Below are 24,690 nucleotides of genomic sequence, written 5' to 3'. Positions count from 1 at the left end.
CATTACTGATCCTGAGTTACATCCTGTATTATACTCCAGAGCTGCACTCACTATTCTGCTGGTGCAGTCACTGTGTACATACATTACATTACTGATCCTGAGTTACATCCTGTATTATACCCCAGAGCTGCACTCACTATTCTGCTAATGCAGTCACTGTGTACATACATTACATTACTGATCCTGCACTGATCCTGAGTTGCATCCTGTATTATACTCCAGAGCTGCACTCACTATTCTGCTGGTGCAGTCACTGTGTACATACATTACATTACTGATCCTGAGTTACATCCTGTATTATACCCCAGAGCTGCACTCACTATTCTGCTGGTGCACTCGCTGTGTACATACATTACATTACTGATCCTGAGTTACATCCTGTATTATACCCCAGAGCTGCACTCACTATTCTGCTGGTGGAATCACTGTGTACATACATTACATTACTGATCCTGAGTTACATCCTGTATTATACCCCAGAGCTGCACTCACTATTCTGCAGTCACCTGTGTACATACATTACATTACTGATCCTGAGTTACATCCTGTATTATACCCCAGAGCTGCACTCACTATTCTGCTGGTGCAGTCACTGTGTACATACATTACATTACTGATCCTGAGTTACACCCTGTATTATACCCCAGAGCTGCACTCACTATTCTGCTGGTGCAGTCACTGTGTACATACATTACATTACTGATCCTGAGTTACATCCTGTATTATACTCCAGAGCTGCACTCACTATTCTGCTGGTGCAGTCACTGTGTACATACATTACATTACTGATCCTGAGTTACATCCTGTATTATACCCCAGAGCTGCACTCACTATTCTGCTAATGCAGTCACTGTGTACATACATTACATTACTGATCCTGCACTGATCCGGAGTTGCATCCTGTATTATACTCCAGAGCTGCACTCACTATTCTGCTGGTGCAGTCACTGTGTACATACATTACATTACTGATCCTGAGTTACATCCTGTATTATACCCCAGAGCTGCACTCACTATTCTGCTAATGCAGTCACTGTGTACATACATTACATTACTGATCCTGCACTGATCCTGAGTTGCATCCTGTATTATACTCCAGAGCTGCACTCACTATTCTGCTGGTGCAGTCCCTGTGTACATACATTACATTACTGATCCTGAGTTACATCCTGTATTATACTCCAGAGCTGCACTCACTATTCTGCTGGTGCAGTCACTGTGTACATACATTACATTACTGATCCTGAGTTACACCCTGTATTATACCCCAGAGCTGCACTCACTATTCTGCTGGTGCAGTCACTGTGTATATACATTACATTACTGATCCTGAGTTACACCCTGTATTATACCCCAGAGCTGCACTCACTATTCTGCTGGTGCAGTCACTGTGTATATACATTACATTACTGATCCTGAGTTACATCCTGTAGATCTTTTATTATAAAAATGAAAAACATAACAATAATAATAACCAGAAAATAAACAATGTAATGAACTGGTCCAGCCGCTCCCTCTCTCCTCACACACATATTATACATATATACACAATAATAACTACCTACACCATGACATCTGGTCCGGTTACCAAACAAATAATAACAATATAATAAACAATAGCCGACAAATTATATACAAACTAATATATACATACATTCTACATACAAAACCCCCCACACTCAAGCCCACCAGTCCCTCCCCGGCACTGACCTGAGAGCTGGTCCTGCGCCTCAGTCCATGTCCAACGTCCATAGGCCAGATCAGGCAGTGCCAGTTTTTCACCCAAATAACCAGTGTCCCACAAGATGAACCCACCTCCCCCCTTTTCCCTCCACCCAACCTAACACCTCCACCCAAACCCATATATACAATATATACAGAAACAATACAATAACCACAACTGACAAAGCCCAAGTTCGGCGCCTGCAGCCCTACATCACTGTCTACTGATCAATAAAACAAAAATCTATGGTGTCAGCAGCAGCCCACCACCAGGAGAGGAGACGACCAGACTAGGGCACACTAAAAGAAAAGCCCCTCCAGAGGAGAGCGGCCCTCCGTGTACCCAGTCTCTCATACTCCAGAGAACGCACCTTCACCAGGTCACCGAGTATGGTCCGAAACACATCGTCCACTGGGAGGATTTTCCGCTGCGTCGATACTAAGCACCATGCGTTCCACGTGTGATACCTAACCACTGCGCTAACTAGAAATAAGGTGCAGCGGTCCCGACCACCCAGGTCCCCGAATGCTCCATAGGCCCATTCCGCATAAGAGAGACCGGCCAGCCGGGGCCAGCCAATGGAGGCGCCCACCCTGTTGTACACCTCTGTGTTAAAGGGACAATGAAGCAGGAAGTGGTCCATGCTTTCAAGCATGGTACCACAATGCTCCCGAGGACAGTTCCTGTCCTCAGAGCTCCTACACTTCAGATTGTCCCTCACACACAGTTTCCCATGGAAGCAGCGCCAAGCCAAGTCCCAAACCTTCGAGAGGATCCTGATAGAATTCAAAAGATGCAGACCCACCCCAAGATCCCGACTTGGGCAATCCCTGAGCGCCAGAGGCCTCTGAAAATGGGTCAACAGAACCCTTTTGTCAAGGAGCTTCCTTGGCAGAGTCCTGACCTCCCACATTCCCAGACCCCACCGGCGAATTACCTTCAGAACCACGGTAGCGTAAGCCGGGAGATGTCCATGCGGTGTGCGGAGATCCTTCACTTGCCCTCCTGTCTCCCATTCCTGGAAGAAAGGCTGAAACCATCCCCTACAGGAGAATACCCACGGAGGAGCCCTCTCTTTCCAGAGGTTTGCAATATTGATCTTAATGAAGGTATTCACAAGGAATACCACAGGGTTGACCATACCCAACCCTCCTAGTCTCCTCGTACGGTAAGTAACCTCCCTCTTGACCAGGTTCAGTCTATTCCCCCATAACAGTTGAAAGAACAAACTGTAGACCCGAGTCCAGAGAGGCTCTGGCAAGATGCACACACTGCCCAGATAGATCAGCAAAGGGAACAGGAAAGTTTTGATCAGGTTTACCCTTTCCCTTAGGGTCAAAGACCAACCCTTCCATTGGTTCACCTTCTGAGTGGCGATCTCTAGCCTGCTGTCCCAATTTTGTTTGGGGTAATCCCCCTGGCCAAATTCGATGCCAAGAACTTTTGCAGAGACTTTGGGTTCTGGAAGGGTGTCCAGGAGATCAAAACCAGGATCTCCTCCTCCCAGCCAGAGACTCTCACACTTATCCCGGTTGATCTTAGACCCGGATGCCTCCGAGTAGCGATTTACCTCTGACATCAGCCATTCTGCCTCCCCATCAGAGGAAACAAAAACGGTGACGTCATCGGCATAAGCCACCACTCTCAGAGTGGCTTCCGGTACTGCCCGGTCCATCCCAATCCCACCCAACGGTCCACGCTCCACCCTCCTAAGAAGTGGGTCAATCGCAAACACGTACAGTAGCGGGCTCAAGGGACAACCCTGGCGAACACCACACCCAACCTCAAAAGAGCTGCCAATCCAACCGTTCACAAGCGGGAAACTCTCTGCCCCAGCGTACAAGGTCTTAAGCCAATCAACAAAGCTCTCCGGCAGGCCATACCTCAGAGGGACAGACCAGAGGTACTCATGATTAACCCGATCAAACGCTTTTGCTTGGTCCAATGACAGCATGTACCCCTGCCAGTGGCCAGCCCTACCCTGCTCCACCGCCTCTCGGACACAGAGTACAGCACTAATTGTACTGCGGCCCGGAACAGAGCAATGCTGGGCCCCTGAAAGGAGCAGGGGTGCAAATTTCACCAGCCGATTAAACAGCACCTTTGCCAAAACCTTCCTGTCTGCATTGAGAAGCGCTATGGGACGCCAATTCTCAATGCAAGATGGGTCCTTACCCTTTGACAAGATGATCAGGGCAGACCTCCTCATTGACTTTGGCAGAGTGCCCGAGGAAAGACACTCATTGAAAACCTCAGTCAAGAGGGGAACCAAGGCGTCCTTAAAGGTCTTATAGAATTCAGATGTTAAGCCATCTGGACCGGGAGATTTCTTTAGGGCAAGCCCTTCAATAGCCAACTTAACTTCCTCTTCCCTGATCATCTCTGTCAAAACGCCAAGAGAGGGGTCTACCCCTGGTTCGGGGACGGCTTCAGCCAGAAAAGCCGACATCTCATCCCAATCTAGATCCCTCTTCCCCAAGAGGTGCGAGTAGAAGGATCTGACGACCTCCAGGATCCCTGATCTGGATCTTTTCAGGGACCCCGCAGTGTCAACCAGTCCTGTAACAACTTTACTATTCACTGACATCTTGCAGTTTCTGTAAGGGTCGGGCGAGCGGTACTTCCCGTAATCCCTCTCAAAAACCAAAGATACGTGTCTATCATACTGACACCTCATTAGCAAAGATTTCACTCTGGAGATCTCCTCGCGGCTACCTCCAGTTGAGACAAGATGCTCGAGTTTCCTCCTCAGGCCCTGATACAGGCGATACCTGTCCAGGCTCCTGAGGCTCGAGAGCTGGCGGAAGAATCTCGCCACCCTTTTCTTAAACATCTCCGACCACTCTGACTTACTACTACAAAGATCCAGTAAGGGTACCTGGCTCTGAAGAAAATCCTCAAAAGACTGTCTTATCTCCGCTTCTTCCAAGAGAGACGAATTGAGCCTCCAAAAGCCTCTTCCCATCCGGGGGGTCTCTGTAACATTCAGGGAAAACAAAATCATACAGTGATAGGAGAACTCCACCTCAACAACAGATACTGCTGAAGAGATGGCTTCCTCCTTTAAATAAAACCTGTCTATCATGGACCTACAGTTACCTCTATGATAGGTGAACCCCTCGTGGCCTGGGGTGTGCCGGATGTGGACATCCACCAGGCGAGCCTCACTAGGTATACTATTAAGGGCGACGCTATCATAAGTCAGCTTGTCTCTGGAACCTCCTCTATCCCGGGGCCTCGTGACAGTGTTGAAGTCCCCTCCAAAAACTACCTGCCGACTCGTAAAAAGGTAGGGCTTGATCCTCGTAAAGAGAGACTTCCGGTCCCACTTAGATTTGGGACCATAGATGTTAATGAGCCGAAGCTCTTGTCCCTTCATGAGGACATCTAATATCAGGCACCTCCCCATTTCTAACTCAATAACCCGTCGGCATTCTACCGGTGCGGTAAAAAGGACCGCTACTCCGCTATACGGCTCGGCCGCAAGAGACCAATAGGAGGGCCCGAGTCTCCACTCCCTCTTAGCTATAAACACCTCTGCCATATTTGGCAGCCTGGTCTCTTGCAAAAAGAAAATGTCAGCTTCAACCCGGCTGAGAAAATCAAAGGCCGCAAATCTAGCCATATTTGACTTAATGCTGGCGACATTAATGGACGCCAGCGTCAACAGAGTGGGTACCGCCATCATTGGTGATTGAGTTAGACGGCTTTCCTCTTCCCACTCCCCTTATCCTCTGCCTCAGACGAGGAATCCTTCCCCCTCTTTAATGACACAGAGGTGTTCATTCCAGCATTTTTCCTTCTTTTCTCGTCCTCGTCTCCGGACTCTGGGCCAGTCCTTCTCCCCAAGGACCTTGCATCCCCAGGAGAAGGAGACTCGGAGCCCCCTGTAAGCTCCGCTGAAGCCGGAACCTCACCCTCGGCCGCCTCCTCAGAGGAAGAGATGTTATCAAGGGCTTGGAACCGGTTAGAAAGACCAACCAGAGGGGAGTCAGTTTTACCTTCCTTAGGTACCTTGGTCAGAGCGGGAGAAGATGTTTTATCTCCCTTCTTTCTCTTCTTTTTGGTGCCGAGCTTACGCTTGTTCTCTAGCCACCGCTTATTATCCTCATCCATACTTTCATAATGGGAGGATTCTGAGGCAGAGGCAGTTTCCTCCCTGTGGATCCTCCTGACCTCCTCATCCAACTCATCATCCCTCGGGGCCTCAGCAGCAAGACTGGCATCCAGGACAGGGGCTGCCCCGGTAGTCTGGGGCTCGCCCCGCTCCCTCTCCTGTCTGCGCTTGTCTAGACGCCTCAGCTGGGCAGACATCTTTTTATTGCTTTTCTTCCCTGGCCCCTCAGCTCCCCCACCCCTGCTAGTCCCCTCCCCAGCAGAATCAGCCTCACGGCTTACTCCCACCGGGGTCTCGACTGCATTAGTAAAGGAGCGAGGACAACGGCTGAATGGGTGGCCTAACTCACCACACAGGTGGCACCTAATCTCCACACAAGAGGCGGCAAGATGGCCGACACCCCCACACAACGCGCATTTCTGCACGGTGCAGTTTGCATTGAAGTGTGTGGGGTCGCCGCACCTGTGACAGAGCTTTGGTTGCCCCTGGTAGAAGACCAGGATACGATCCCTACCCAGGAAGGCAGACGATGGAATGTGGGCAACCGTACCACCTGAACGCTTAAGTTTTACCATAAACGTCCAGGCCCCTGACCAGATACCAAACTCGTCGCGGTTTTTCTTTGGCATCTCCACCACCTCTCCATACCGACCAAGCCACATTATGATGTCATAGCAAGAAAGCGACTCGTTATGAGTCATCACAGTCACTTTCTTGATCTGGTTTTGGCGAGACACTGCCTGAACGGCAAAGTCTCGCCAGCCGGGCTCATTTTTTGCCAACTCATAATTCGCCCAGAAGAGCTCAAGCCCCTCCGGCCAAACAAAGCTGACATCAAACTCAGGCGTGGAATAGGGATGTATCAAGGTGTAGATGTCAATCGCCTTGAAGCCCATCCTCAGCAGGAGCTCCACAACTTTAGACCTTGGAGGACATGCATCACTGCCCCTCCACCGAAGACGGACCACATTCCTACGCACACTGCCTGGCCCGGCTGTTGGGAGGGACCACACTGTATCCCCCCCTTTTTGCTCTCGGAAGGCCCCGAGGCCATTCCTCTCTATCCAGAAGGATAGATCAACCTCTCGACCCTCTACCATTAGTGATCTCTCCCCCTTCTTTAGAGCCTCCAGAAGGCGCCGTTGCAACATGCCGTCCCCAAAGCCCGGAGACGAGGAGGATGCCCTATTTGCCCCGGAGGTGACACTGGCATAACTCTGAACAGGTGTTGCCACCCCTGGGGGGGCAACCGAACCAGTGACCACATCAGCCCCAACAGCATCACCATTACCCACCTCCATCTCACCCTCCACCAAACCAGCAACCACACCACTAGACAATGAATTAGCCTCATTCACCCCCACCACCACATTCATTCCTGCTGGACCAGTAACAATGGCGGATGACATTTTGACCTCCGCATCAGGCACAAGGGGCTCAGTCACCTCCATAGAACTGGAGGCGACCTCACCCCCGGTCTTATGTGTGCCCTCCACATCATTGGTCGGTAATTTCCGCTGTTTGGCATTCGGTATAATGTGCCGCTGACCTTTAGCTGCCGTTAGGCGCCGCTGATCTTTAGCATCAGGATCTTCCGGGCCAGCGACGCCAACACAAAATAGCACTTTGGTGGGAGGACCGGAACGCTCAGCCCCGACAGCCCCCTCACACTGCCGCCGCTTCTCAACCAAGTGATCAGCGGCAACAGCATTCAGAGGTGCCGAGGCTACCGGAGCTGCCCCCGACACCGGGCTGCTCCCCCCTCCCACTGAGGAGCGCACCACAGCATCGTGGCCTGATGGAACGCCCGCCGCCGGGCCGCCCTCACTGTCCAGCCTCTCGGCTGATGCACCTCCTGATGCGTCCCCGCTACTACAAGCAGAGACGGAGCTCTGCGCCTCACTACCGCGCTCTGTAATCTCCCCGCGCCTTTGCACCGGATCCACAGCAGAACCCGGGCTGGGCTGGGCAACGGGGCTTATACAGCGAGCTGAGCCTGCCGCCGACTCAGGGGGTACAGGGAGGGGGGCATATACGTATCTTACCGCTTCCTGCAGCTTTGGCTTGGTCTTCTTTGCCTTTTTGTGGCCCCCAGGTGCCTCTTCTGGTAGATCGTCACCAAGATGGAAGTTTTGGAGGCACACTGGGGACTCCAGGAGCTTAATCTCTGCCATTAGCGCCCCTCCCTGGCCGCTGCTGTCACTGTCCTCCCCAGAGCCGGCAGAACTGCGACCGGATGTCACTGTCGCCTGTCCTGCAGGGAGCTCGCTGCACGTGGCCTGCGGGTGACTTTGCAGGCTGCCAGGTGGGGCTTCCTGCTGGTCATCATCACTCTCATCATCCACCTGGCTCTCAGGCTGCAGCCCCATCTGCCTTTGCTCTCTGGTATCAGCCATTTCTCTGTAGAGGTCTTCATTTATTAGTTTTTCTTTGAATGGACCACTCTGCTCTCTGATGGTGGCTTTCCTTATTTCCAGCAGGTGAATCTCACTGGTGAGCCTCTTTACTTCAGCCTGGAGCTTGGCCTTCCTTGGTTTGGAGGCCCCTGCAGCTTTGGCGCTTGTGCAGTGCAGCTCCTCCCGGAGCCTCCTGATGAGCTTACTGGCATCTTCATACTCACGGAGGTGGATCATGACCCGGGAGGCATAGGTGGACACAGACTCCCGGGTCCCTGCAACGCCCAACCCCCCTCAGCGAGGTCGGCCTCACCTCCGTGAGCACTCAGCTTTCCTCCGGAAGGAGCGCCATCTTGCACGCCGCTGTCAGGCTTTTCCTCCATGCTGGAAGCCTTGCGGCTTCTAGGGGTCTCCACAATCCCGGGGGGAGTAGGAGCCACATTGCTGCGACTCCTGGTGCAGCGTCTCACCCCCGAGTCCTCTGATGTGCAGGCCGGTTGCTGGTTTCTTCTGCCCCCCGCCGGCCTGGTTCGGGAAGCAGAAGCCTGGGGCTTGGCTCCTTCACTCATCCCAGAAACCCGCTCCGTCCCTGGGTAAGAGAGAGCAGGTCCCCAGGTGGAGAGGTGTTGGTTTCTCAGAGATCAGGAGCTCACAGCAGGATCTGCAGCCACCACACCCGCAATCACCACACTGACTAGCAGCTGATCAGAGCTGCACCCAGTATGCTGCTGGTGCAGTCACTGTGTACATACATTACATTACTGATCCTGAGTTACATCCTGTATTATACCCCAGAGCTGCACTCATTATTCTGCTGGTGCACTCACTGTGTACATACATTACATTACTGATCCTGAGTTACATCCTGTATTATACCCCAGAGCTGCACTCATTATTCTGCTGGTGCACTCACTGTGTACATACATTACATTACTGATAGTGCACTGATCCTGAGTTACATCCTGTATTATACTCCAGAGCGGCACTCACTATTCTGCTGGTGCAGTCACTGTGTACATACATTACATTACTGATCCTGAGTTACATGCTGTATTATACTCCAGAGCTGCAGTCACTATTCTGCTGGTGCAGTCACTGTGTACATACATTACATTACTGATCCTGAGTTACATCCTGTATTATACTCCAGAGCTGCACTCACTATTCTGCTGGTGCAGTCACTGTGTACATACATTACATTACTGATCCTGAGTTACATCCTGTATTATATTCCAGAGCTGCAGTCACTATTCTGCTGGTGGAGTCACTGTGTACATACATTACATTACTGATCCTGTATTATACTCCAGAGCTGCACTCACTATTCTGCTGGTGCAGTCATTGTGTACATACATTACATTACTGATCCTGAGTTACATCCTGTATTATACCCCAGAGCTGCACTCACTATTCTGCTAATGCAGTCACTGTGTACATACATTACATTACTGATCCTGCACTGATCCTGAGTTGCATCCTGTATTATACTCCAGAGCTGCACTCACTATTCTGCTGGTGCAGTCACTCTGTACATACATTACATTACTGATACTGCACTGATCCTGAGTTACATCCTGTATTATACTCCAGAGCGGCACTCACTATTCTGCTGGTGCAGTCACTGTGTACATACATTACATTACTGATCCTGAGTTACATCCTGTATTATACTCCAGAGCTGCACTCACTATTCTGCTGGTGCAGTCACTGTGTACATACATTACATTACTGATCCTGAGTTACATCCTGTATTATACTCCAGAGCTGCACTCACTATTCTGCTGGTGCAGTCACTGTGTACATACATTACATTACTGATCCTGAGTTACATCCTGTATTATACTCCAGAGCTGCACTCACTATTCTGCTGGTGCAGTCACTGTGTACATTACATTACTGATCCTGAGTTACATCCTGTATTATACTCCAGAGCTGCACTCACTATTCTGCTGGTGCAGTCACTGTGTACATTACATTACTGATCCTGAGTTACATCCTGTATTATACTCCAGAGCTGCACTCACTATTCTGCTGGTGCAGTCACTGTGTACATACATTACATTACTGATCCTGAGTTACATCCTGTATTATACTCCAGAGCTGCACTCACTATTCTGCTTCCCCTATCATTGGTCACTCACTTTAGTGCCACCTCTTCCGCCATGCGTTTGGGGACGAGCGCTTTCTCCAGCGTCAGCTCCAGGACCATGTACGTCCCTGAATCCACATATTGCTGCAGAGAGAAGAGGAGTCATGTGACCGACAGATAAAAGGAGCAAATTCATAGTAAGTGACAGAACACAAGCAGGAGGAGAAGTTAGCTACTTCCTCACAAGCAGGAGGAGAAGTTAGCTACTTCCTCACTGAAGTCACCACTGGACTACACTTCCCATGATCCCTTGCCATCCAGGCTTCCTGGGTTGCAGCGAGGCCCCTCTATGGCACCATCAGCCCCACATATTTACTGTAAGTGACTGCAAAGTGCATTAACTCACATGGCCACAAGAGGGCAGTGCGAGTCACAAATTACTGAAAGGTAATGAAAGCTCATTACCTTGAGACCTGCTCATCATACCCAGAGGGGCCACACTGCAGGGACGGCCCCCCGGAGCTGTGAGATGTACAGGGGGCAGCGTCTTTAAAGGCTTCCAGATAACTATTATGTACCTGTCCTTCTATGTTAGCTGGCACTGTCTGATGTAAGACCGCCGGGTCCATGTCTGCCACCTCTGACGACCGCAACACAGCGGACATCTGCAGGAAAAAAAGAGATTAGAGGCAGAATAGTGAGTGCAGCTCTGGAGTATAATACAGGATGTAACTCAGGATCAGTAATGTAATGTATGTACACAGTGACTGCACCAGCAGAATAGTGAGTGCAGCTCTGGAGTATAATACAGGATGTAACTCAGGATCAGTAATGTAATGTATGTACACAGTGACTGCATCAGCAGAATAGTGAGTGCAGCTCTGGAGTATAATACAGGAGGTAACTCAGGATCAGTAATGTAATGTATGTACACAGTGACTGCACCAGCAGAATAGTGAGTGCAGCTCTGGAGTATAAAACAGGATGTAACTCAGGATCAGTACAGGATCAGTAATGTAATGTATGTAAACAGTGACTGCACCAGCAGAATAGTGAGCGCAGCTCTGGGGTATAATACAGGATGTAACTCAGGATCAGTACAGGATCAGTAATGTAATGTATGTACACAGTGACTGCACCAGCAGAATAGTGAGTGCAGCTCTGGAGTATAATACAGGATGTAACTCAGGATCAGTAATGTAATATATGTACACAGTGACTGCACCAGCAGAATAGTGAGTGCAGCTCTGGAGTATAAAACAGGATGTAACTCAGGATCAGTAATGTAATGTATGTACACAGTGACTGCACCAGCAGAATAGTGAGCGCAGCTCTGGGGTATAATACAGGAGGTAACTCAGGATGAGTACAGGATCAGTAATGTAATGTATGTACACAGTGACTGCACCAGCAGAATAGCGAGTGCAGCTCTGGAGTATAATACAGGATGTAACTCAGGATCAGTAATGTAATGTATGTACACAGTGACTGCACCAGCAGAATAGTGAGTGCAGCTCTGGAGTATAATACAGGATGTAACTCAGGATCAGTACAGGATCAGTAATGTAATGTATGTACACGGTGACTGCTCCAGCAGAATAGTGAGTGCAGCTCTGGAGTATAATACAGGATGTAACTCAGGATCAGTAATGTAATGTATGTACACGGTGACTGCTCCAGCAGAATAGTGAGTGCAGCTCTGGGGTATAATACAGGATGTAACTCTGGATCAGTAATGTAATGTATGTACACAGTGACTGCACCAGCAGAATAGTGAGTGCAGCTCTGGAGTATAATACAGGATGTAACTCAGGATCAGTAATGTAATGTCTGTACAGTGACTACACCAGCAGAATAGTGAGTGCAGCTCTGGAGTATAATACAGGAGGTAACTCAGGATCAGTAATGTAATGTCTGTACACAGTGACTGCACCAGCAGAATAGTGAGTGCAGCTCTGGAGTATAATACAGGATGTAACTCAGGATCAGTAATGTAATGTCTGTACACAGTGACTGCACCAGCAGAATAGTGAGTCCAGCTCTGGAGTATAATACAGCATGTAACTCAGGATCAGTAATGTAATGTATGTACAGTGACTGCACCAGCAGAATAGTGAGTGCTGCTCTGGAGTATAATACAGGATGTAACTCAGGATCAGTAATGTAATGTATGTACAGTGACTGCACCAGCAGAATAGTGAGTGCAGCTCTGGAGTATAATACAGAATGTACCTCAGGATCAGTAATGCAATGTATGTACACAGTGACTGCACCAGCAGAATAGTGAGTGCAGCTCTGGAGTATAATAATGGATGTAACTCAGGATCAGTAATGTAATTTATGTACACAGTGACTGCACCAGCAGAATAGTGAGTGCAGCTCTGGAGAATAATACAGGATGTAACCCTGGATCAGTAATGTAATGTATGTACACAGTGACTGCACCATCAGAATAGTGAGTGCAGCTCTGGAGAATAATACAGGATGTAACCCTGGATCAGTAATGTAATGTATGTACACAGTGACTGCACCAGCAGAATAGTGAGTGCAGCTCTGGAGTATAATACAGGATCAGTAATGTAATGTATGTACACAGTGACTGCACCAGCAGAATAGTGAGTGCAGCTCTGGAGTATAATACAGGATCAGTAATGTAATGTATGTACACAGTGACTGCACCAGCAGATTAGTGAGTGCAGCTCTGGAGTATAATACAGGATGTAACTCAGGATCAGTACAGGATCAGTAATGTAATGTATGTACACAGTGACTGCACCAGCAGAATAGTGAGTGCAGCTCTGGAGTATAATACAGGAGGTAACTCAGGATCAGAAGTGTAATGTATGTACACAGTGACTGCACCAGTAGAATAGTGAGCACAGCTCTGGAGTATAATACAGAATGTAACTCAGGATCAGTAATGTAATGTATGTACACAGTGACTGCACCAGCAGAATAGTGAGTGCAGCTCTGGAGTGTAATACAGGATGTAACTCAGGATCAGTAATGTAATGTATGTACACAGTGACTGCACCAGCAGAATAGTGAGTGCTGCTCTGGAGTATAATACAGGATGTAACTCAGGATCAGTAATGTAATGTATGTACACAGTGACTGCACCAGCAGAATAGTGAGTGCAGCTCTGGAGTATAATACAGGATGTAACTTAGGATCAGTAATGTAATGTACAGTGCCTACAAGTAGTATTCAACCCCCTGCAGATTTAGCTGGTTGACACATGCGGAATTAACTTGGCATTGTGACATTTGTACTGTAGATCAGCCTGGAAGTGGGAAATGCACTGCAGCAAATTTTGTTTTTGTCTTTTTTTTTGTTTTTTTTTAAAACGTTAAAAGTTAATTCAGAGTGTCATTTATTATTCAACCCCTCAAACCACAAGAATTCTGTTTGGTCCCCCTAAAGTATTAAGAAGTAGTTCAGGCACCAAGAATAATGAGCTTCACATGTGTGGATTAAACATCTCTTTTGCCAGCCTTTTCTGACTATTTAAGACCCTCCCCAAACTTGTGAACAGCACTCAGACATGGTCAACATGGGAAAGACAAAGGAGCATTCCAAGGCCATCAGAGACAAGATCGTGGAGGGTCACAAGGCTGGCAAGGGGTACAAAACCCTTTCCAAGGAGTTGGGCCTACCTGTCACCACTGTTGGGAGCATCATCCGTAAGTGGAAGGCTTATGGAACTACTGTTAGCCTTCCACAGCCAGGACAGCCTTTGAAAGTGTCCTCCCGTGCCGAGGCCAGGCTTGTCTAAAGAGTCAAGGCTAACCCAAGGACAACAAGGAAGGAGCTCCGGGAAGATCTCATGGTAGTGGGGACATTGGTTTCAGTCAATACCATAAGTAACGTACTCCACCGCAATGGTCTCCGTTCCAGACGAGCCCGTAAGGTACCTTTACTTTCAAAGCGTCATGTCAAGGCTCGTCTACAGTTTGCTCATGATCACTTGGAGGACTCTGAGACAGACTGGTTCAAGGTTCTATGGTCTGATGAGACCAAGATCGAGATCTTTGGTGCCAACCACACAGGTGACGTTTGGAGACTGGATGGCACTGCATACGACCCCAAGAATACCATCCCTACAGTCAAGCATGGTGGTGGCAGCATCATGCTGTGGGGCTGTTTCTCAGCCAAGGGGCCTGGCCATCTGGTCCGCATCCATGGGAAGATGGATAGCACGGCCTACCTGGAGATTTTGGCCAAGAACCTCCGCTCCTCCATCAAGGATCTTAAGATGGGTCGTAATTTCATCTTTCAACAAGACAACGAACCAAAGCACACAGCCAAGAAAACCAAGGCCTGGTTCAAGAGGGAAAAAGTCAAGGTGTTGGAGTGGCCTAGTCAGTCTCCTGACCTTAACCCAATTGAAAACTTGTGGAAGGAGCTCAAGAATAAAGTCCACATGAGACACCCAAAGAACCTAGATAACTTGGAGAAGATCTGCATGGAGGAGTGGGCCAAGATAACTCCACAGACCTGTGCCGGCCTGATCAGGTCTCATAAAAGACGATTATTAGCTGTAATTGCAAACAAGGGTTATTCCACAAAATATTAAACATAGGGGTTGTATAATAATTGACCCACACTTTTATGTTTAAAATTTAATAAAATTCAACTGAGCAACATAACTTTTTGGTTTGTAAGATTTATGCTTCTGTTCATAAAACCTACTCTCGTTTGCAGTTTGAAGGCTCTAACTTATTTGCATCTTATCAAACCAGCTAAATCTGCAGGGGGTTGAATACTACTTGTAGGCACTGTATGTACACAGTGACTGCACCAGCAGAATAGTGAGTGCAGCTCTGGAGAATAATACAGGATGTAACTCAGGATCAGTAATGTAATGTATGTACACAGTGACTCCACCAGCAGAATAGTGAGTGCAGCTCTGGAGTATAATACTGGATGTAACTCAGGATCAGTAATGTAATGTATGTACACAGTGACTGCACCAGCAGAATAGTGAGTGCAGCTCTGGGGTATAATACAGGATGTAACTCAGGATCAGTAATGTAATGTATGTACACAGTGACTGCACCAGCAGAATAGTGAGTGCAGCTCTGGAGTATAATACAGGAGGTAACTCAGGATCAATAATGTAATGTATGTACACAGTGACTGCACCAGCAGAATAGGGAGTGCAGCTCTGGAGTATAATACAGGAGGTAACTCAGGATCAGTAATGTAATGTATGTACACAGTGACTGCACCAGCAGAATAGTGAGTGCAGCTCTGGAGTATAATACAGGATGTACCTCAGGATCAGTAATGTAATGTATGTACACAGTGACTGCACCAGCAGAATAGTGAGTGCAGCTCTGGAGTATAATACAGGAGGTAACTCAGGATCAGTAATGTAATGTATGTACACAGTGACTGCACCAGCAGAATAGTGAGTGCAGCTCTGGAGTATAATACAGGATGTAACTCAGGATCAGTAATGTAATGTATGTACACAGTGACTGCACCAGCAGAATAGTGAGTGCAGCTCTGGAGTATAATACAGGAGGTAACTCAGGATCAGTAATGTAATGTATGTACACAGTGACTGCACCAGCAGAATAGTGAGTGCAGCTCTGGAGTATAATACAGGATGTAACTCAGGATCAGTAATGTCATGTATGTACACAGTGACTGCACAAGCAGAATAGTGAGTGCAGCTCTGGAGTATAATACAGGAGGTAACTCAGGATCAGTAATGTAATGTATGTACACAGTGACTGCACCAGCAGAATAGTAATTGCAGCTCTGGGGTATAATACAGGATCAGTAATGTAATGTATGTACACAGTGACTGCACCAGCAGAATAGTGAGTGCAGCTCTGGAGTATAATACAGGATGTAACTCAGGATCAGTAATGTAATGTATGTACATAGTGACTGCACAAGCAGAATAGTGAATGCAGCTCTGGGGTGTAACACAGGATGTAACTCATGATCAGTAATGTAATGTATGTACACAGTGACTGCACCAGCAGAATAGTGAGTGCAGCTCTGGAGTATAATACAGGAGGTAACTCAGGATCAGTAATGTAATGTATGTACACAGTGACTGCACCAGCAGAATAGTAATTGCAGCTCTGGGGTATAATACAGGATCAGTAATGTAATGTATGTACACAGTGACTCTACCAGCAGAATAGTGAGTGCAGCTCTGGAGTATAATACAGGCTGTATCTCAGGATCAGTACAGGATCAGTAATGTAATGTATGTACACAGTGACTGCACCAGCAGAATAGTGAGTGCAGCTCTGGAGTATAATACAGGATGTAACTCAGGATCAGTAATGTAATGTAATGTATGTACACAGTGACTGCACCAGCAGAATAGTGAGTGCAGCTCTGGAGTATAACACAGGCTGTATCTCAGGATCAGTACAGGATCAGTAATGTAATGTATGTACACAGTGACTGCACCAGCAGAATAGTGAGTGCAGCTCTGGAGTATAATACAGGATGTACCTCAGGATCAGTAATGCAATGTATGTACACAGTGACTGCACCAGCAGAATAGTGAGTGCAGCTCTGGAGTATAATACTCGATGTAACTCCGGATCAGTAATGTAATGTATGTACACAGTGACTGCACCAGCAGAATAGTGAGTGCAGCTCTGGAGTATAATACAGGATGTACATCAGGATCAGTAATGCAATGTATGTACACAGTGACTGCACCAGCAGATTAGTGAGTGCAGCTCTGGAGTATAATACTGGATGTAACTCAGGATCAGTAATGTAATGTATGTACACAGTGACTGCACCAGCAGAATAGTGAGTGCAGCTCTGGAGAATAATAGAGGATGTAACTCAGGATCAGTACAGGATCAGTAATGTAATGTATGTACACAGTGACTGCACCAGCAGAATAGTGAGTGCAGCTCTGGAGTATAATACAGGATGTAACTCATGATCAGTAATGTAATGTATGTACACAGTGACTGCACCAGCAGAATAGTGAGTGCAGCTCTGGAGTATAATACAGGAGGTAACTCAGGATCAGTAATGTAATGCATGTACACAGTGACTGCACCAGCAGAATAGTGAGTGCAGCTCTGGGGTATAATACAGGATGTAACTCAAGATCAGTAATGTAATGTATGTACACAGTGACTCCACCAGCAGAATAGTGAGTGCAGCTCTGGAGTGTAATACAGGATGTAACTCAGGATCAGTAATGTAATGTATGTACACAATGACTGCACCAGCAGAATAGGGAGTGCAGCTCTGGAGTATAATACAGGAGGTAACTCAGGATCAGTAATGTAATGTATGTACACAGTGACTGCACCAGCAGAATAGTGAGTGCAGCTCTGGAGTATAATACAGGTTGTAACTCAGGATCAGTAATGTAATGTATGTACACAGTGACTGCACCAGCAGAATAGTGAGTGCAGCTCTGGAGTATAATACAGGATGTAACTCAGGATCAGTAATGTAATGTATGTACACAGTGACTGCACCAGCAGAATAGTAAGTGCAGCTCTGGGGTATAATACAGGATTAGTAATGTAATGTATGTACACAGTGACTGCACAAGCAGAATAGTGAGTGCAGCTCTGGGGTATAATACAGGATGTAACTCATGATCAGTAATGTAATGTATGTACACAGTGCCTGAACCAGCAGAATAGTGAGTGCAGCTCTGGAGTATAATACAGGTTGTAACTCAGGATCAGTAATGTAATGTATGTACACAGTGACTGCACCAGCAGAATAGTGAGTGCAGCTCTGGAGTATGATACAGGATGTAACTCAGGATCAGTAATGTAATGTATGTACACAGTGACTGCACCAGCAGAATAGTGAGTGCAGCTCTGGAGTATAACACAGGATGTAACTCAGGATCAGTAATGTAATGTATGTTCACAGTGACTGCACCAGCAGAATAGTGAGTGCAGCTCTGGGGTATAATACAGGATGTAACTCAGGATCAGTAATGTAATGTATGTTCACAGTGACTGCACCAGCAGAATAGTGAGTGCAGCTCTGGGGTATAATACAGGATGTAACTCAGGATCAGTAATGTAATGTATGTTCACAGTGACTGCACCAGCAGAATAGTCAGTGCAGCTCTGGAGTATAATACAGGATGTAACTCAGGATCAGTAATGTAATGTATGTACACAGTGACTGCACCAGCAGAATAGTGAGTGCAGCTCTGGAGTATAACACAGGATGTAACTCAGGATCAGTAATGTAATGTATGTACACAGTGACTGCACCAGCAGAATAGTGAGTGCAGCTCTGGAGTATAATACAGGATGTAACTCAGGATCAGTAATGTAATGTATGTACACAGTGCCTGAACCAGCAGAATAGTGAGTGCAGCTCTGCAGTATAATACAGGTTGTAACTCAGGATCAGTAATGTAATGTATGTACACAGTGACTGCACCAGCAGAATAGTGTGTGCAGCTCTGGGGTATAATACAGGATGTAACTCAGGATCAGTAATGTAATGTCTGTACACAGTAATTGCACCAGCAGAATAGTGAGTGCAGCTCTGGAGTATAATACAGGATGTAACTCAGGATCAGTACAGGATCAGTAATGTAATGTATGTACACAGTGACTGCACCAGCAGAATAGTGAGTGCAGCTCTGGGGTATAATACAGGATGTAACTCAGGATCAGTACAGGATCAGTAATGTAATGTATGTACACAGTGACTGCACCAGCAGAATAGTGAGTGCAGCTCTGGGGTATAATACAGGATGTAACGCAGGATCAGTACAGGATCAGTAATGTAATGTATGTACACAGCGACTGCACCAGCAGAATAGTGAGTGCAGCTCTGGAATATAATACAGGATGTAACTCAGGATCAGTAATGTAATGTATGTACACAGTGACTGCACCAGCAGAATAGTGAGTGCAGCTCTGGAGTATAACACAGGATGTAACTCAGGATCAGTAATGTAATGTATGTACACAGTGACTGCACCAGCAGAATAGTGAGTGCAGCTCTGGAGTATAATATAGGATGTAACTCAGGATCAGTAATGTAATGTATGTACACAGTGACTGCACCAGCAGAATAGTGAGTGCAGCTCTGGAGTATAATACAGGATGTAACTCAGGATCAGTAATGTAATGTATGTACACAGTGACTCCACCAGCAGAATAGTGAGTGCAGCTCTGGAGTATAATACAAGATGTAACTCAGGATCAGTAATGTAATGTATGTACACAGTGACTGCACCAGCAGAATAGTGAGTGCAGCTCTGGAGTATAATACAGGATGTAACTCAGGATCAGTAATGTAATGTATGTACACAGCGACTGCACCAGCAGAATAGTGAGTGCAGCTCTGGAGTATAATACAGGATGTAACGCAGGATCAGTAATGTAATGTAGCGCCATCACATGGTTGTATACTTATATACTTCCTCTATATGAATACACATCAGACATTGTTGCTCTATAACTCGCGGTACAGCAGACGCCGTTCTCAGTACTGCGGTGCGGTGCAGAATAATGGCCTTGATGTCTGAAGGCCGTGGTCTCTCATTAGACCCCCCGGCCCTCTCTCCGCCTCTGATTCCCCCAAGCCCCCGGCTTGATACATCACCAGGACATATAACAGCCCCGGGGCGGGCGGATAATGGCTGATCGGCCTCCTCTCTACCATTCGCTCCTGTTGTTCCTTTCTCTGGTTGCCGTCAGTGAATGTCTTGTCTACAATCCCGGTCCGTCCTTCGCCAGTTGGATGTGATCAGGTCGGGTTTGTAGGTGGAGAGTGAAAACACGAATGTCGCCTCTATTCACCGACAGCAAACAGAGATCTAGAAGACAATTAAAAAATTGCAGGAAGCCGATTGGCTGCTGTACGGAAATGGCCACAGATGTCCCTGAACATACAGGTGGGTGACGGCCTCACCCGTCGGCTGCCTTCTTTCTCCTTGGCGCCCTTCTCGTCTTTGCCCAGGCGGCTGGGGGTGGGCTTCCCGTGTGGAGAGTTGATGCCCAGCGGGGCGGCTGTCAGTTTACTCATCAGACTGCTCTGACGGGCGAAGTCACGGAGGACGCTGTGGTCACGCTTCGTCTAGGGAGAAGAGACAGAGGCCGTCAGCGATGCAGCAGGAGTGTCGGGGGTCTTCAGAGACATCTGGAAACGTCATCGGGGGTCTCGGATCAAGGACAGATTCATATATTCCTGCTATATATTGCTACTGAACTAGATTAGAATGGATACAATTGTAACAAACGCTCAGCTGTGAGAAGCATTCAATCTCTGGATTTAAACAATTAAAGGGGTATTCCTCATCTTCCCACCTGGATATTGTCAGATAGTGCTCATGAAAACAAGGACATTTGCAATTTACTGTTTGTTAAAATTCACGGCCGTTTTTGAGATATTAGCACTTTACTGTTCTTTACACTTCGTTGCCTTGGAGACCGACCACCGCTTTTGTCTAAAAAAGTGTTAATATCTCAAACGGCTGAAAATTTAAATGAGCAGTAAATTACAAAATTGCTCTCATTTACAAGCGCTATCCGATACTATCCATTTAGGAAAATGGTCAAAACCCCTTTAAGGTTCCCATTCATGAAGACAGCAGAGATGAAGCTGAAACACAATGGGGCCGATTCAAACTGTAAAATTACTTAAAATGTCACAAAATATTTGGGGAATTCGTAGTTTTTTTTACGCTTCACAGGTCGTCTCTGCCCACTTATTAAAAAATAGGCAGAGGGCGGCAGAGGGGAATTGTGGTGGTCTATAGCACGCCCTTCATCAAGACTGGTTTGCAAAAAAAAGGGCTAAAGTCATCGAATCCCTTTAAGTGCCGAATAAACTCCAAACCGAACCTATTGGGCCAAGAATGGGAGTGTGATGGCTCTTTGTGGGCATATACTGGGCATCACCCACCCTACCTTCTCCAGCACCTCCGCGTCCTGATAGGCCAAAACCCTGTAGGCGCCACGAAGACGTCTGACTCCCGGGTACAACAGGGGAACCATGTTTATATACGCCACTCCATGAAATGAGACCGACGACTCCTCGTCACCGTGCTGCTGTAACCAAAGAAAAGCTTCAGATCCAAACTCTGACTACACCGCTTATCTCACACCCTTATCATGTGTGAGCTCCCCCTAGTGGTGGCTGCAGACAGAATCTCATCATGTATCTCTGTATACAGGGAGCTCCCCCTACTGCTGGCTGCAGACAGAATCTTATCATGTATCTCTGTATAGAGGAAGCTCCCCCTAGTGGTGACTGCAGACAGAATCTTATCATGTATCTCTGTATAGAGGGAGCTCCCCCTAGTGGTGGCTGCAGACAGAATCTTATCATGTATCTCTGTATAGAGGGAGCTCCCCCTAGTGGTGGGTGGCTGCAGACAGAATCTTATCATGTATCTCTGTATACAGGGAGCTCCCCCTAGTGGTGGCTGCAGACAGAATCTTATCATGTATCTCTGTATACAGGGAGCTCCCCCTAGTGGTGGCTGTAGACAGGATCTTATCATGTATCTCTGAATACAGGGAGCTCCCCCTACTGGTGGCGGCAAACAGAATCTTATCATGTGTCTCTGTATACAGGGAGCTCCCCCTAGTGGTGGCTACAGACAGGATCTTATCATGTATCTCTGTATATAGAGAGCTCCCCCTAGTGGTGGCTGCAGACAGAATCTTATCATGTATCTCTGTATACAGGGAGCTCCCCCTAGTGGTGGCTGCAGACAGAATCTTATCATGTATCTCTGTATACAGGGAGCTCCCCCTAGTGGTGGCTGCAGACAGAATCTTATCATGTATCTCTGTATACAGGGAGCTCCCCCTAGTGGTGGCTGTAGACAGGATCTTATCATGTATCTCTGTATACAGGGAGCTCCCCCTAGTGGTGGCTGCAGACAGAATCTTATCATGTATCTCTGTATACAGGGAGCTCCCCCTAGTGGTGGCTGTAGACAGGATCTTATCATGTATCTCTGTATACAGGGAGCTCCCCCTAGTGGTGAATGAAGACAGAATCTTATCATGTGTCTCTGTATACAGGGAGCTCCCCCTAGTGGTGGCTACAGACAGGATCTTATCATGTATCTCTGTATATAGAGAGCTCCCCCTAGTGGTGGCTGCAGACAGAATCTTATCATGTATCTCCGTATACAGGGAGCTCCCCCTAGTGGTGGCTGCAGACAGAATCTTATCATGTATCTCTGTATACAGGGAGCTCCCCCTAGTGGTGGCTGCAGACAGAATCTTATCATGTATCTCTGTATACAGGGAGCTCCCCCTAGTGGTGGCTGCAGACAGAATCTTATCATGTATCTCTGTATACAGGGAGCTCCCCCTAGTGGTGATTGCAGACAGAATCTTATCATGTGTCTCTGTATACAGGGAGCTCCTCCTAGTGGTGGCTGCAGACTGAATCTTATCATGTATCTCCGTATACAGGGAGCTCCCCCTAGTGGTGATTGCAGACAGAATCTTATCATGTGTCTCTGTATACAGGGAGCTCCTCCTAGTGGTGGCTGCAGACAGAATCTTATCATGTATCTCCGTATACAGGGAGCTCCCCCTAGTGGTGACTGTAGACAGAATCTTATCATGTATCTCTGTATACAGGGAGCTCCCCCTAGTGGAGGCTGCAGACAGAATCTCATCATGTATCTCTGTATACAGGGAGCTCCTCCTAGTGGTGGCTGCAGACAGAATCTTATCATGTATCTCTGTATACAGGGAGCTCCCCCTAGTGGTGGCTGCAGACAGAATCTTATCATGTATCTCTGTATACAGGGAGCTCCTCCTAGTGGTGGCTGCAGACAGAATCTTATCATGTATCTCTGTATACAGGGAGCTCCCCCTAGTGGTGGCTGCAGACAGAATCTTATCATGTATCTCTGTATACAGGGAGCTCCTCCTAGTGGTGGCTGCAGACAGAATCTTATCATGTATCTCTGTATACAGGGAGCTCCCCCTAGTGGTGACTGCAGACAGAATCTTATCATGTATCTCTGTATACAGGGAGCTCCCCCTAGTGGTGGCTGCAGACAGAATCTTATCATATATCTCTGTATACAGGGAGCTCCCCCTAGTGGTGGCTGCAGACAGAATCTTATCATATATCTCTGTATACAGGGAGCTCCCCCTAGTGGTGGCTGCAGACAGAATCTTATCATGTATCTCTGTATACAGGGAGCTCCCCTTAGTGGTGGCTGCAGACAGAATCTTATCATGTGTCTCTGTATAGAGGGAGTTCCCCCTAGTGGTGGATGCAGACAGAATCTTATCATGTATCTCTGTATACAGAGAGCTCCCCCTAGTGGTGACTGCAGACAGAATCTTATCATGTATCTCTGTATACAGGGAGCTCCCCCTAGTGGTGAGTGCAGACAGAATCTTATCATGTATCTCTGTATACAGGGAGCTCCCCCTAGTGGTGGCTGCAGACAGAATCTTATCATGTGTCTCTGTATACAGGGAGCTCCCCCTAGTGGTGGCTGCAGACAGAATCTCATCATGTATCTCTGTATACAGGGAGCTCCCCCTAGTGGTGGCTGCAGACAGAATCTCATCATGTATCTCTGTATACAGGGAGCTCCCCCTAGTGGTGGCTGTAGACAGGATCTTATCATGTATCTCTGTATACAGTGAGCTCCCCCTAGTGGTGGCTGCAGACAGAATCTTATCATGTGTCTCTGTATACAGGGAACTCCCCCTAGTGGAGGCAGCAGACAGAATCTTATCATGTATCTCTGTATAGAGGGAGCTCCTTCTAGTGGTGACTGCAGACAGGATCTTATCATGTGTCTCTGTATACAGGGAGCTCCCCCTAGTGGTGGCAGCAGACAGAATCTTATCATGTGTCTCTGTATACAGGGAGCTCCCCCTAGTGGTGGCAGCAGACAGAATCTTATCATGTGTCTCTGTATACAGGGAACTCCCCCTAGTGGAGGCAGCAGACAGAATCTTATCATGTGTCTCTGTATACAGGGAGCTCCCCCTAGTGGTGGCTGCAGACAGAATCTTATCATGTGTCTCTGTATAGAGGGAGCTCCCCCTAGTGGTGGCTGCAGACAGAATCTTATCATGTGTCTCTGTATACAGGGAGCTCCCCATAGTGGTGGCAGCAGACAGAATCTTATCATGTGTCTCTGTATACAGGGAACTCCCCCTAGTGGTGGCTGCAGACAGAATCTTATCATGTGTCTCTGTATACAGGGAGCTCCCCCTAGTGGTGGCAGCAGACAGAATCTTATCATGTGTCTCTGTATACAGGGAACTCCCCCTAGTGGAGGCAGCAGACAGAATCTTATCATGTGTCTCTGTATACAGGGAGCTCCCCCTAGTGGTGGCTGCAGACAGAATCTTATCATGTGTCTCTGTACACAGGGAGC

At 47.5% G+C, this 24,690-nt stretch overlaps 1 protein-coding gene across 3 annotated transcripts in view; it reads right to left on the bottom strand.

Annotated features, from left to right (window-relative positions):
- The window catches only part of CFAP70 (cilia and flagella associated protein 70), a 71,113-nt gene that overhangs the window by 22,343 nt on the left and 24,080 nt on the right, over positions 1-24,690 (bottom strand). For 2 of the 3 annotated variants that reach the window (XM_073648570.1, XM_073648571.1), the window contains exons 10-13: positions 21,224-21,364; positions 20,226-20,390; positions 10,904-10,990; positions 10,378-10,469 (exon numbers count right to left, since the gene is read on the bottom strand). In XM_073648570.1, the coding sequence (XP_073504671.1) occupies positions 10,378-10,469; positions 10,904-10,990; positions 20,226-20,390; positions 21,224-21,364 (485 nt within the window). The remainder of the gene's footprint in view (positions 1-10,377; positions 10,470-10,903; positions 10,991-20,225; positions 20,391-21,223; positions 21,365-24,690) is intronic. The other variant, XM_073648572.1, reaches the window with a different exon arrangement.

The sequence above is a fragment of the Phyllobates terribilis genome, unplaced genomic scaffold (genome assembly GCF_046119375.1).
Source record: "Phyllobates terribilis strain yellow unplaced genomic scaffold, ASM4611937v1 Scaffold_9__5_contigs__length_417890890, whole genome shotgun sequence".
Classification (NCBI taxonomy): domain Eukaryota; kingdom Metazoa; phylum Chordata; class Amphibia; order Anura; family Dendrobatidae; genus Phyllobates; species Phyllobates terribilis.
Note: the sequence above shows the minus strand (reverse complement) of the source record. Positions and strands in the feature narration are given on the sequence as shown.